The sequence below is a fragment of the Arachis ipaensis genome, chromosome B08 (assembly GCF_000816755.2).
Source record: "Arachis ipaensis cultivar K30076 chromosome B08, Araip1.1, whole genome shotgun sequence".
In the NCBI taxonomy this organism is placed as follows: Eukaryota; Viridiplantae; Streptophyta; class Magnoliopsida; order Fabales; family Fabaceae; genus Arachis; species Arachis ipaensis.
The window spans coordinates 58,874,589-58,888,943 of NC_029792.2; the positions used below are offsets into that span (position 1 = coordinate 58,874,589).

The window sequence follows — 14,355 nt, forward strand, 5'->3', positions numbered from 1 at the left end:
GCAGTGGCTTGATTCTTAGCCTAAGGAGAGCCTAGACACATGGGAGAAGATGGTCACTGGATTTCTGACCCAATTCTTTCCACCTGAGAACCTGACTAAGCTTAGGGTAGATGTCCAGACCTTCAAACAGAAAGATGGAGAGTCCCTCTATAAGGCATGGGAGAGATACAAGCAGATGATCAGGAGATGCCCTCCTGACATGGTTTCAAATTGGACTAGGCTGCAGATCTTTTATGATGGCCTCTCTGAGATTGCCAAGATGTCATTGGATCACTCTACAGGTAGTTCTCTATACATGAAAAAGACGCCTAAAGAGGCAGATGAGTTTATTGAGATGGTTGCCAACAACCAGTATCCGTACACTTCTGAGACAAACCCTGTGAATACTGGAACTACTCAAAAGAGAAGGGTTATGGAGGCGGATACACTAGACGCCATCATGGCTCAAAACAAGATCCTATCCCAACAGATTAGCTTGATCTCTCAACACTTGACGGGAAGCTACATCCATGGGGACGCTGGTGGCTATGCTCAACCCACTACTGAGCAAGTTAATTACATGGGAAATTCTTCAAGAAATTTCAACAATGATCCCCATGCCAATACTTTCAATAAGGGACGGAGGAATCACTCTAACTTTTCATGGAGAGAGCAACCATAAAGACCCCAGTAGGGCTTCTACAACAATCAGGGTGGAGCCAATCAGAATAGGTCTAACAACAGGCAGTTTCACCCTCTCAGCAGAAACAAGGACCCCTCAAGACAACTCTGACTTGGCCATAATAATCTCTAAACTTTCCAACACCACTCACAGCTTTATACAATAGACAAAAGCTTCAATTAGGAACTTGGAAGTATAAGTGGGTCAGTTTAGTAAGAGGACACCTAAGAGACCTCCTAACACTCTTCTAAGTAATATAGAGGTAAATCCAAGAGAAGAGTGCAAGAGCCTAATGATAGGCAAGGAGGCCGAGCCTAGAGAGATGCATGCTGCTGAAAAATTGAAGGAGCAAAAGGCGCAAGAGGAGACTGGAAGTACAATGTTGCACGCCCCAATGGTGGCAAAGGAGCCTGAAGTACAACACCCTCAGAGACTATAGGAGAAGACCAAAGATGAGCAGCTCACTCAATTCTTGGAGATCTTCAAAAAGTTGGACATCAATATTCCTTTTGCTGAGGTGTTGGAAAAGATGCCTCCCTACATGGCCTGTTTGAAAAGCATACTCTCTGAGAAGACAGGCTTAAAGGGAGATAAAACTGTGGTGCTGACCAAGGAGTGTAGTGCACTAGTGCAGAAAAGGCTACCCACGAAGATGCCAGATCCCGAAAGCTTCCTAATTCCCTGTACTATTGGGACTATCACATTTGAGAAGGTATTATGTGACCTTGGATCAAGCATAAATATGATACCTCTCTCAGTGATGAAGAAGCTGGGGATACAAGAGGCGCAGCCCACAAGAATCTCACCGGAGATGGCAGACAAGTCCCAAAAGCAGGCATACAAAGTGGTGGAAAATGTCCAAGTAAAGTTGAAAGACCTTTACCTCCATGTAGATTTTGTGATACTTGATACGGGAGAGGACACTAATGACTCCATCATCCTAGGAAGGCCATTCACAGCCACTATAAGAGCCCTCATTGATGTAGAGAGAGGAGAATTAGTCTTGAGGATGCATGAGGACTATTTGATGTTCAAGATTTTTAAACCTCAACCACTCTCTGACAAAAGAGGTACTAGCATGTAAAGCTCAGTGCTTAAGCCTCTCACGGGGTGGAAATCCATACAATAACCCCAAACATCAAACTTAAATTTGTTGTTGGTCATTCACCACCCATCAAAGATGGAAGAGGCCCCAAGAAGAAAGCACCCAGGGGCTAGAGTGGTGCACGAAATTGTGATCATCAACAATGGCGCCAAAGGCTTGGAGCTCTTAAATGTGAATCACACTTTGTTACAATTCCACACAACTAACCAGCAAGTGCACTGGGTCGTCCAAGTAATACCTTACGTGAGTAAGGGTCGATCCCACGGAGACTGTCGGCTTGAAGCAAGCTATGGTCACCTTGTAAATCTCAGTCAGGCGGATTCAAATAGTGACGGAGAATTGATAATTAAAAGATAAATAAAACATAAAATAAAGATAGAGATACTTATGTAATTCTTCGATTGGAATTTCAGATAAGCGTATGAAGATGCTTTGTTCCCCCTGAACCTCTGCTTTCCTATTGCCTCCTTCCAATCATTCATACTCCTTTCCATGGCAAGCTTTATGTTGGGCATCACCGTTGTCAATGGCTACTTCCCATCCTCTCAGTGAAATGTTCCAAATGCACTGTCACCGCACGGCTAATCATCTGTCGGTTCTCGATCATGTCGGAATAGGATCCATTGATCCTTTTGCGTCTGTCACACACCCGATAATCGCGAGTTTGAAGCTCGTCACAGTCATCCCTTCCCAGATCCTACTCAGAATACCAAAGACAAGGTTTAGACGTTCCGGATCTCAGGAATGGCCGCTAAGAATTCTAGCCTATACCACAAAGGTTCTAATCTTAGATCAGAAACCCAAGAGAAACGCATTCAAGCCATTGCTAGTAGAACAGAGGTGGTTGTCAGGCACATGTTCATAGGTGAGAATGATGATGAGTGTCACGGATCATCACATTCATCAAGATGAAGAACGAATGAATATCTTAGAGAAGAAGTAGGCGTGAATTGAATAGAAAAACAGTAGTACTTCGTATTAATTCATGAAGAACAGCAGAGCTCCAACCCTTAATCTATGGTGTGTAGAAACTCCACCGTTGAAAATACATAAGAACAAGGTCTAGGCATGGCCGAATGGCCAACCTCCAAACGTGTCTAAGATAGCATAAGACTTCTCCAAGATTAAAAGTATAAGGTCCTATTTATAGAGAACTAATAGCCTAGGGTTTACAGAAATCAGTAATAATGCAAAAATCTTCTTCCGGGCCCACTTGGTGTGTGCTTGGGCTGAGCATTAAAGCTTCCATGTGTAGAGACTTTTCTTGGAGTTAAACGCCAGCTTTTTTGCCAGTTTGGACGTTTAACTCCAGCTTTTGTGCCAGTTTTGGGGTTAAACGCCAGAATTCTTGAGCTGACTTGGAACGCCGGTTTGGGCCATTAAATCTTGGGCAAAATATGGACAATTATATATTGCTGGAAAGCCCAGGATGTCTACCTTCCAACACAATTGAGAGTGCGCCAATTGGGCTTCTGTAGCTCCAGAAAATTCCCTTTGAGTGCAGGTAGGTCAGAATCCAACAGCATCTACAGTCCTTTTTCAGCCTCTGAGTCAGATTTTTGCTCAGGTCCCTCAATTTCAGCCAGAAAATACCTGAAATCACAGAAAAATACACAAACTCAGTAAATTCTAGAAGAGTGATTTTTATTTAAAAACTAATAAAAATATAATAAAAACTAATTAAAATATACAAAAAACATACTAAAAACAATGCCAAAAAGCGTATAAATTATCCGCTCATCACAACACCAAACTTAAATTGTTGCTTGTCCCCAAGCAACTGAAAATCAAATAGGATCAAAAGAAGATAATATACAATGAATTCCAAAAACATCTATGAAGATCAGTATTAATTAGATGAGCGGGGCTTTTGGCTTTTTGCTTCTGAACAGTTTTGGCATCTCACTTTATCCCTTGAAGTTCAGAATGATTGGCATCTATAGGAACTCAGAATCCAGATAGTGTTATTGATTCTCCTAGTTAAGTATGTTGATTCTTGAACACAGCTACTTTATGAGTCTTGGCCATGGCCCTAAGCACTTTGTTTTCCAGTATTACCACCGGATACATAAATGCCACAGACACATAACTGGGTGAACCTTTTTAGATTGTGACTCAGCTTTGCTAGAGTCCCCAATTAGAGGTGTCCAGAGCTCTTAATCACACTCTTTTTGATTTTGGACCACGACTTTAACCGCTCAGTCTCAGGTTTTCATTTGACACCTTCACGCCACAAGCACATGGTTAGGGACAGCTTGGTTTAGCCGCTTAGGCCAGGATTTTATTCCTGTGGGCCCTCCTATCCACTGATGCTCAAAGCCTTGGATCCTTTTTATCACCCTTGCCTTTTGGTTTAAAGGGGTATTGGCTTTTTCTGCTTGCTTTTCTTTTTCTTTCTTTTTCTTTTCTCTTTTTTTTTCGCCTCTCTTTTTTTTCGCATATATCCTTTTTTTCTGCAAGCTTTTCACTACTTTTTCTTGCTTCAAGAATCAATTTTATGATTTTTCAGATCATCAGATAACATTTCTCCTTTTTCCATCATTCTTTCAAGAGCCAACAATTTTAACATTCTTTAAACAAAAAATTCAAAAATATGCATTGTTCAAGCATTCATTCAGAAAAACAATAGTATTGCCACCACATCAAAATAATTAAACTGTTTTAAAATTTGAAATTCATGCACTTCTTTTTCCTTTTCAATTAAAAATATTTTTCATTTAAGAAAGGTGATGGATTTATTTTCATAGCTTTAAGGCATAGACACTTAGACACTAATGATCATGTAATAAAGACACAAACATAAATAACATAAGCATAAAAATTCAAAAAACAGGAAAATAAAGAACAAGGAAATTAAAGAACGGGTCCACCTTAGTGATGGCGGCTTGTTCTTCCTCTTGAAGATCTTATGGAGTGCTTGAGCTCCTCAATGTCTCTTTCTTGCCTTCATTGCTCCTCTCTCATGGTTCTTTGGTCTTCTCTAATTTCATGGAGGAGGATGGAATACTCTTGGTGCTCCACCCTTAGTTGTCCCATGTTGGAACTTAATTCTCCTAGGGAGGTATTGATTTGCTCCCAATAGTTTTGTGGAGGAAAATGCATCCCTTGAGGCATCTCAGGGATTTCATGATGAGTTTCCTCATGCTCTTGTTCATGAGTGGGATCTCTTGTTTGCTCCATCCTTTTCTTAGTGATGGGCTTGTCCTCATTAATGAGGATGTCTTCCTCTATGTCAATTCTAGCTGAATTGCAGAGGTGACAAATAAGATGAGGGAAGGCTAACCTTGCCACAATAGAGGACTTGTCCGCCACCTTGTAGAGTTCTTGGGATATAACCTCATGAACTTCTACTTCCTCTCTAATCATGATGCTATGAATCATGATATCCCGGTCTATAGTTACTTCAGATCGGTTGCTAGTAGGAATGATTGAGCGTTGGATGAACTCCAACTATCCCCTAGCCACGGGCTTGAGGTCATGCCTTCTTAGTTGAACCGGCTTTCCTCTTGAATCACTCTTCCATTGAGTGCCCTCTTCACAGATGTCCATGAGGACTTGGTCCAACCTTTGATCAAAGTTGACCCTTCTAGTGTATGGGTGTGCATCTCCTTGCATCATGGGCAAGTTGAACGCCAACCTTACATTTTCCGGACTGAAATCTAAGTATTTCCCTCGGACCATTATAAGCCAATTCTTAGGGTCCGGGTTCACACTTTGATCATGGTTCTTGGTGATCCATGCATTGGCATAGAACTCTTGAACCATTAAGATTCCGACTTGTTGAATGGGGTTGGTGAGAACTTCCCAACCTCTTCTTCGAATCTCATGTCGGATCTCCGGATATTCGCCCCTTTTGAGCTTAAAAGGGACCCCGGGGATCACCTTCTTCTTGGCCACAACTTCATAGAAGTGGTCTTGATGCACCCTTGAGAGGAATCTCTCCATCTCCTATGACTCGGAGGTGGAAGCTTTTGCCTTCCCTTTCCTCTTTCTAGAGGTTTCTCCGGCCATTGGTTCCATTAATAGTTATGGAAAAACAAAAAGCTTTAGCTTTTACCACACCAAACTTAGAAGGTTGCTCGTCCTCGAGCAAAAGAAGAAAGAAGAGAGTAGAAGAAGAAGAAATAGAGGAGATGGATGGGGCTTTGTGTTTCGGCCAAGGGGGAGAAGTAGTGGTTAGGTTGTGTGAAAATGAAAGAGTGAAGATGGGTTTATATAGGAGTGGAGAGGCGGGGTATGTTTCGGCCATTATGGGTGGGTTTGGGTGGGAAAGTGGTTTGAATTTGAATAATGAGGTAGGTGGAGTGATATGAAGGATGGATGTGAGTGGTGAAGAGAATGGTGGGATTTGATAGGTGATGTGTTTTTGGGGAAGAGGTATTGAGGTGATTGGTGAATGGGTGAAGAAGAGAGAGAGAGGTGGGGTAGGTGGGGATCCTGTGGGGTCCACAGATCCTGAGGTGTCAAGGATTTCTCATCCCTGCACCATGTGGCGTGCAAAACGCCCCTTGCTGCCAATCCTGGCGTTAAATGCCAGGCTGCTACCCATTTCTGGTGTTTAACGCCAGCTTCTTGCCCATTCTTGGCGTTAAACGCCAGTCTGGTGCCCATTTATGGCGTTAAACACCCAGAATGGTGCCAGATTGGGCGTTTAACGCCCATTTTGCTACCCTTACTGGCGTTTAAATGCCAGTAAGTTTCTCCTCTAGGGTGTTCTATTTTTCATTTTGTTTTTCCTTCTGTTTTTGCTTTTTCAATTGTTTTTGTGACTTCACATGATCATCAACCTACAGAAAACATAAAATAACAAAAGAAAAGAGAAATTTAACATAGATAAGTAAAAATTGGGTTGCCTCCCAACAAGCGCTTCTTTAATGTCAATAGCTTGACAGTGAGCTCTCATGGAGCCTTACAGATGTTCAGAGCAATGTTGGAACCTCCCAACACCAAACTTAGAGTTTGAATGTGGGGGTTCAACACCAAACTTAGAGTTTGACTGTGCGGGCTCTGTTTGACTCTGTGTTGAGAAAAGCTCTTCATGCTTCCTCTCTATGGTGACAGAGGGATATCCTTGAGCTTTAAACACAAGGGAGTCTTCATCCACTTGAATGATCAATTCTCCTCTGTCAACATCAATCACAACTTTTGCTGTGGCTAGGAAGGGTCTGCCAAGGATGATGGATTCCTAGTCAAGTCATCCAGTTCTTTGATGAGCAAGGGTGTTCTTCCTCCCAAGTCTCATTACCAAACAACTTAGCATTTAGCTTCATGATTGCTCCAAGGTACTTAGCAACTTGCTCTTCAGTAACATCTTCATCCTCTTCAGAGGAAGAATACTCATCAGAGCTCATGAATGGAAAAAGTAAATTCACTGGAATCTCTATGGTCTCAATGTGGGCCTCAGATTCCCATGGTTCCTCTTTAGGGAACTCCATGGAGGTCAGTGGACATCCATTGAGGTCTTCCTCAGTGGAGATCACTGCCTTTTCCTCCTCTACAGGTTCTGTGGTTATGGCCTTGCACTCTCTTTTTGGATTTTCTTCTGTATTGCTTGGGAGAGTACTAGGAGGGAGTTCAGTAATTTTCTTACTCAGCTGACCCACTTGTGCCTCCAAATTTCTAATGGAGGACCTTGTTTCAGTCATGAAACTTTGAGTAGTTTTGATTAGATCAGAGACAATGGTTACTAAGTTAGAGTGGATTTGCTTAGAATTCTCTGTCTGTTGCTGAGAAAATGATGAAATAGGCTTGCTATTGCTAAACCTGTTTCTTCCACCATTATTGTTGTTGAAACCTTGTTGAGGTCTCTGTTGATCCTTCGATGAGAGATTTGGATGATTTCTCCATGAAGAATTATAGGTGTTTCCATAGGGTTCTCCCATGTAATTCACCTCTTCCATTGCTGGGTTCTCAGGATCATAAGCTTCTTCTTCAGAGGAAGCTTCTTTAGTACTGCCTGTTGCTGCTTGCATTTCAGACAGACTCTGAGAAATCATATTGACTTGTTGAGTCAATATTTTATTCTGAGCCAATATGGCATTCAGAGTATCAATCTCAAGAACTCTTTTCTTCTGAGCTATCCCATTATTCACAGGATTCCTTTCAGAAGTGTACATGAATTGGTTATTTACAACTATTTCAATGAGTTCCTAAGCTTTTGCAGGCGTCTTCTTCAGATGAAGAGATCCTCCAGCAGAGCTATCCAATGACATCTTGGATAGTTCAGACAGACCATCATAGAAAATACCTATGATGCTCCATTCTGAAAGCATGTCAGAAGGGCACCTTCTGATCAATTTCTTGTATCTTTCCCAAGCTTCATAGAGGGATTCACCTTCCTTCTGTCTGAAGGTTTGGACTTCCACTCTAAGCTTGCTCAATTTTTGAGGTGGAAAGAACTTTGCCAAGAAGGCATTGACTAGCTTTTCCCAAGAGTTCAGGCTTTCTTTAGGTTGTGAATCCAACCATGTCCTAGCTCTGTGTCTTACAGCAAAAGGAAAAAGCATAAGTTTGTAGACTTCAGGGTCAACCCCATTGGTCTTGACAGTGTTACAGATTTGCAAGAATTCAGCTAAGAACTGATGAGGATCTTCCAATGGAAGTCCATGAAACTTGCAATTCTATTGCATTAGAGAAACTAATTGAGGCTTAAGCTCAAAGTTGTTTGCTCCAATGGCAGGGATTGAGATGCTTCTCCCATAGAAGTCGGGAGTGGGTGCAGTAAAGTCACCAAGCACCTTCCTTGCATTGTTGGCATTGTTGTTTTCGGCTGCCATGGTTTCTTCTTCTTTGAAAAGCTCTGTTAGGCCTTCTAAAGAGAATTGTGCTTTAGCTTCTCTTAGCTTTCTCTTCAAGGTCCTTTCAGGTTCAGGATCAGCTTGAACAAGTATGCCTTTATCTTTGCTTCTGCTCATATGAAAGAGAAGAGAACAAGAAAGTAGGGATCCTCTATGTCACAGTATAGAGATTCCTTGAGGTGTCAGAGAAAAAGAAGAATAGAAGCAGGAGGTAGATACAAGAGAATTCAAACATATAAAGAAGGATAGAGTTCGAATTGCACCTTGAGGATGAGTGTTAGTCCCTTAAATAGAAAGATGTGAGAAGAGGGGAAGAATTTTCGAAAATTAAAGTAAAAGATTTTGAAATAATTAAAAGAAAATTTGAAAATTTGATTGAGATTTTCGAAAACTAAGATTGGGAAAGAAATAAAGTGATTTTTGAAAAAGATTTTGAAATTAGAAATTAAAAAGATATGACTGAAAAATTAATTTTGAAAAAGATGTGATTGAAAATATATGATTGAAAAGATATGATTGAAAATCAAAAAAAAGAGAAAGTTTTAAAATTAAAGTTCATTACTTGACTAACAAGAAATTAAAAGATATGATTCTTAAAATTTAAAATTTGATCTTTCTTAATAGGCAAGTAACAACTTAAAAATTTTGAAGTAAATCATTAATTTTAGCAAGGATTTTCGAAAATAGTAATAAATAAAAAAATGGAAAGAAATTGATTTTGAAGAGATATGATTGAAAAGATATGATTTGAAAATGATTTGATTTTGAAAAATTATGAAGATTTGAAAAAAATTTGAATTGAAAACAAAATCTTCCCTCTAGTGTCATCCTGGCATTAAACGCCCAGAATGGCATTCATTCTGGTGTTTAACGCCCAAAACTCTACCTTTTTGGGGGTTAAACGCCCAGCCAGGTACCCTGGCTGGCGTTTAAACGCCAGTTTGCCTTCTTCACTGGGCATTTTGAACGCCCAGCTTTTTCTGTTTGATTCCTCTGTTGAATATTCTAAATCTTCAATTCTCTGTATTATTGACTTCAAAAGACATAGTTTTAAAAATATTTTTTGAATTTTTGATGATGAGAAACAATAAAAATGCAACTAAGATCAAGTAAACAATGCATGCAAGACACCAAACATAGAAATTTTCATACTAGAGACACTAACAAATGGAAAATGCCTATCAAAAACAACAAAACACACAAAACAAGAGTATTTAAAGATCAGAACAAGTAAATCATCAAGAACAACTTGAAGATTAATGAAGAACATAATGCATGTAATTTTAGAAAATTATAGGCATGCAATTTACACCAAACTTAAAATTAGATACTAGACTCAAACAAAAAACATAAAATATTTTTTATTTTTATGGTTTTATAAATTTTTTTTTGTTATTTTTCAAAAATTGAGTGGAAAAGAAAATAAAGGGGTTCAAAATTTTTAATAAGAGTTCCAGGAATCATTGCAATGCTAGTCTAAGACTCCGGTCCAGGAATTAGACATGGCTTACTAGCCAGCCAAGCTTTCAATGAAAGCTCCGGTCCAAAACACTAGACATGGCCAATGGCCAGCCAAGCTTTAGCAGATCATTGCTAACAACAGCAAAATTGATAGGAATCAACAAGCTCTTGTGATGATAAGTTGAAACCTTGGTCCAATAAGATTAGACATGGCTTCACAGCCAGCCAGACTTTAACAAATCATCATGAAACTCTAGAATTCATTCTTAAAAACTCTGAAGAACAAAATAGAAAAAAAAATTTTTTTTTTTGTGATTTTTCGAAAATAAAAAATAAAATTATCTAATCTAAGCAACAAGATGAACCGTCAGTTGTCCAAACTCGAATAATCCCCGGCAACGGCGCCAAAAACTTGGTGCACAAAATTGTGATCATCAACAATGGCGCCAAAGACTTGGAGCTCTTAAACATGAATCACACTTTTCACAATTCCGCACAACTAACCAGCAAGTGCACTGGGTCGTCCAAGTAATACCTTACGTGAGTAACGGTCGATCCCACGGAGACTGTCGGCTTGAAGCAAGCTATGGTCACCTTGTAAAACATAAAATAAAGATAGAGATACTTATGTAATTCTTCGGTTGGAATTTCAGATAAGCGTATGAGGATGCTTTGTTCCCCGTGAACCTCTGCTTTCCTATTGCCTTCTTCCAATCATTCATACTCCTTTTCATGGCAAGCTTTATGTTGGGCATCACCATTGTCAATGGCTACTTCCCGTCCTCTCAGTGAAAACGTTCCAAATACGCTGTCACCGCACGACTAATCATCGGTTGGTTCTCGATCATGTCGGAATAGGATCCATTGAACCTTTTGCGTCTGTCACACGCCCCACAATCGCGAGTTTGAAGCTCGTCACAGTCATCCCTTCCCAGATCCTACTCAGAATACCACAGACAAGGTTTAGATGTTTTGGATCTCAGGAATGGCCGCCAATAATTCTAGCCTATACTACGAAGGTTTCAATCTTAGATCAGAAACCCAAGAGATACGCATTCAAGCCATTGCTAGTAGAACAGAGGTGGTTGTCAGGCATATGTTCATAGGTGAGAATGATGATGAGTGTCACGGATCATCACATTCATCAAGATGAAGAACGAATGAATATCTTAGAGAAGAAGTAGGTGTGAATTGAATAGAAAAACAGTAGTACTTTGTATTAATTCATGAAGAACAGCAGAGCTCCACACCTTAATCTATGGTGTGTAGAAACTCCACCGTTGAAAATACTTAAGAATAAGGTCTAGGCATGGCCGAATGGCCAGCCTCCAAACGTGTGTAAGATAGCATAAGACTTCTCCAAGATTAAAAGTATAAGGTCCTATTTATAGAGAACTAATAGCCTAGGGTTTACAAAAATCAGTAATTAATGCAGAAATCTTCTTCCGGGACCAGTTGGTGTGTTCTTGGGCGGAGCATTGAAGCTTCCATGTGTAGAGACTTTTCTTGGAGTTAAACGCCAGCTTTTGTGCCAGTTTGGGCGTTTAACTCCAGCTTTTGTGCCAGTTTTGGAGTAAAACGCCAGAATTCTTGAGCTGACTTGGAGCGCCGGTTTGGGCCATTAAATCTTGGGCAAAGTATGGACTATTAAATATTGCTGAAAAGCCTAGGATGTCTACTTTCCAATGCAATTGAAAGAGCACCAATTGGGCTTCTGTAGCTCCAGAAAATCCCCTTTGAGTGCAGGGAGGTCAGAATCCAACAGCATCTGCAGTCCTTTTTCAGCCTCTGAATCAGATTTTTGCTCAGGTCCCTCAATTTCAGCCAGAAAATACCTGAAATCACAGAAAAACACACCAACTCATAGTAAAGTCCAGAAGAGTGATTTTTATTTAAAAACTAATAAAAATATAATAAAAACTAATTAAAATATACTAAAAACATACTAAAAACAATGCCAAAAAGCGTATAAATTATCCGCTCATCACTGAGCTGATTCATGAGAGCACATAAAATAAGTTCACAATGGGGGTTGAAGATCTGATCCCCTATAACACTCGGTAAAGGAGCTGTCCGTCAAGCTAATGACGGAAAAGAAGCACTTGTTAGGAGGCAGCCCAACCACACATATCCTTTAGTTCCTTTTACTTTCTTTTGTTCTATTTTAGTTTATTTGAGTTTGATTTTATATTATTTTATTCTATATTTATTTTCATAGTTTTTCTCATTTTTCTAACGTTTGTGATCATGTATAGCACTCAAAACAGGAATAGAAAAACTTAGGCGGAAAAATAGCACACCTTGTAGGAGAACCCTTGGTGGCGCCAAACGCTAGACCGATGTCTGATAAACCCTAATTTTGTGGTTTATCTTGTACTTATTTTTGGGGATTTTATCACTTTTCTCACATTTATTCATTGAAATAGCATGGTTTTGTAATTCTCCCGTAATTTGAGCTTAAGTGTAAAAACATGCTTTTTAGGCCCTAAATTGGTAATTTTAATTAACTTTAATTCCATTCGATGCCTTGATGTGTTTGTTGAGTGATTTCAGGTTCATAAGAAAAGTATTGGATGGAAGAAGTGAAGAGAAAAGCATGCAAAGTGGAGAATGCATGAGGAAACAATGATTGGGAGTACATCAATGAACGCGCATGATGTGCGGGAATTCGCCTCTCAACAAATTTCCTTCTGGCAAGTGCACCAGATTGTCGTCAAGTAAAAACTCACTGTAGAGTGAGGTTGAATCCCACAGGGATTGGTAGATTGAGCAATGTTAATCGGAGAATTATGCTAGTTGAGCGAAATTCGAAGTGAATTGAGACTTGCAGAAAGTAAAATTGGCGGAAAACGTAAATTGCCAGAATTAAATGACAGAGAATTAAATTGTTGGAATTAAAGAACAGGAACTTAAATTGCAAGAAATTAAAAGGGAATGGTGATTTAACATGAAATTAAAGAAGCAGAATGTAAATAGAATGGGTAGGAGATGTATAACTCTCCGGATCAAATTCATTTTCATCTCTTCCGCAATCAATGCATTCATTGATCTCCTTGGCATTCTTAATTGAGTGGATCCCAATTCCTTGGCTCACCAATCTCTCTAAGCATGAAAAATTTCCCAATTCCTTGATTTAAGTGCTCATGGGAAGAGATGAAGTTTGGTCTCTGATTATACCACACAAATTCATGGATCAAAGTTTTGGTAGGATTACATGTCATTATATCCATCCAAACCCCAATCTAATCCAATGTGAGAAAGTATTTCTAGCATGATCTCCTCATTCCTCTTCCAAGGTTCCGAGGAGATCCAATTATGGATAGCTTCTTTCCCAAGATAACTATCCAATTGGATGAAGAACGAAAGCTTTCTAGCAAAATCAAGAGAAAAGAAAGAAGAAGATGAATGAAAATTACTATTGATCCATTGAATTACACAGAGCTCCCTAACCCAATGAAAGGGGTTTAGTTGTTCATAGCATTAAAAATGGAAATTCGGATTGAAAGATACATTGCAAAAGAAAAATCAACAGAAAGTAAATGTGCAGTACTCAGTAAAAGGAAAATCGAAAACAAAAAAAAGGTCCCTCTAACTTAAATTCTAAACTATTTATACACTCTCTTCCATTGATCTTCAATCTCTGAATTGGGATTTTGGCCTTGGTGAAATTTGTTTGAATTGGCTCCAATTGGTTCCCTTTGCTGTTGAGAAGAGATTGGTTTGAATTGCAGAGTCTGATGCTTCACATTGGGGTCAATGTTTGATGGCCAACGTTGACTCAAACGCTCTTCAGAAAAACCAGTGAAACTTGCTGTTATTGGAATTTGACTCAACGTTGGAGGGCCAACGTCCCGCAATCCACGCGTATGCGTTGCGCACCAGGGGCAAAAATGATCATCCACGCGTACGCGTGCTTTATGCGTGCGCGTGGATGCAAAGATTTCATTTTACAGTTTCAACACAATGCATGGGACGTTGGCCTCAGTGTTGGACCTCCAACGTTCCCTCCAACGTTGGCATTTTCACGCGTGTGTGTACTCCACGCTTACGCGTGATTCACCCTTTTCCCATCCACGCGTACGTGTCACTAACACATACGCGCCGATTCCAATTTTTCAAATCCAAATTTTGGGTTCTTCATCGCAGACGTTGGAGGCTAGCGTTTGAGGTAACGTTGGACTCCAATATTCGTTTAGTGATGCATACGCGTGACCCACGCGTACGCGTGGATAGTGAATTTTTCCATTCCACGTGTACGCGAGACTCACGCTTGTGTGTGGATATGAAAATCTTGCTTTTTCATGCGTACGCGTCACTCAACGTTGGGGTTA

At 39.9% G+C, this 14,355-nt stretch overlaps 1 protein-coding gene across 1 annotated transcript; it reads left to right on the forward strand.

Moving 5' to 3' along the window:
* Positions 954 to 1,745, forward strand: LOC107611060. The gene is made up of 2 exons (XM_016313023.1): positions 954 to 1,076; positions 1,191 to 1,745. Exons 1-2 carry the CDS (start codon positions 954 to 956, stop codon positions 1,743 to 1,745), a joined length of 678 nt encoding a protein of 225 aa, XP_016168509.1.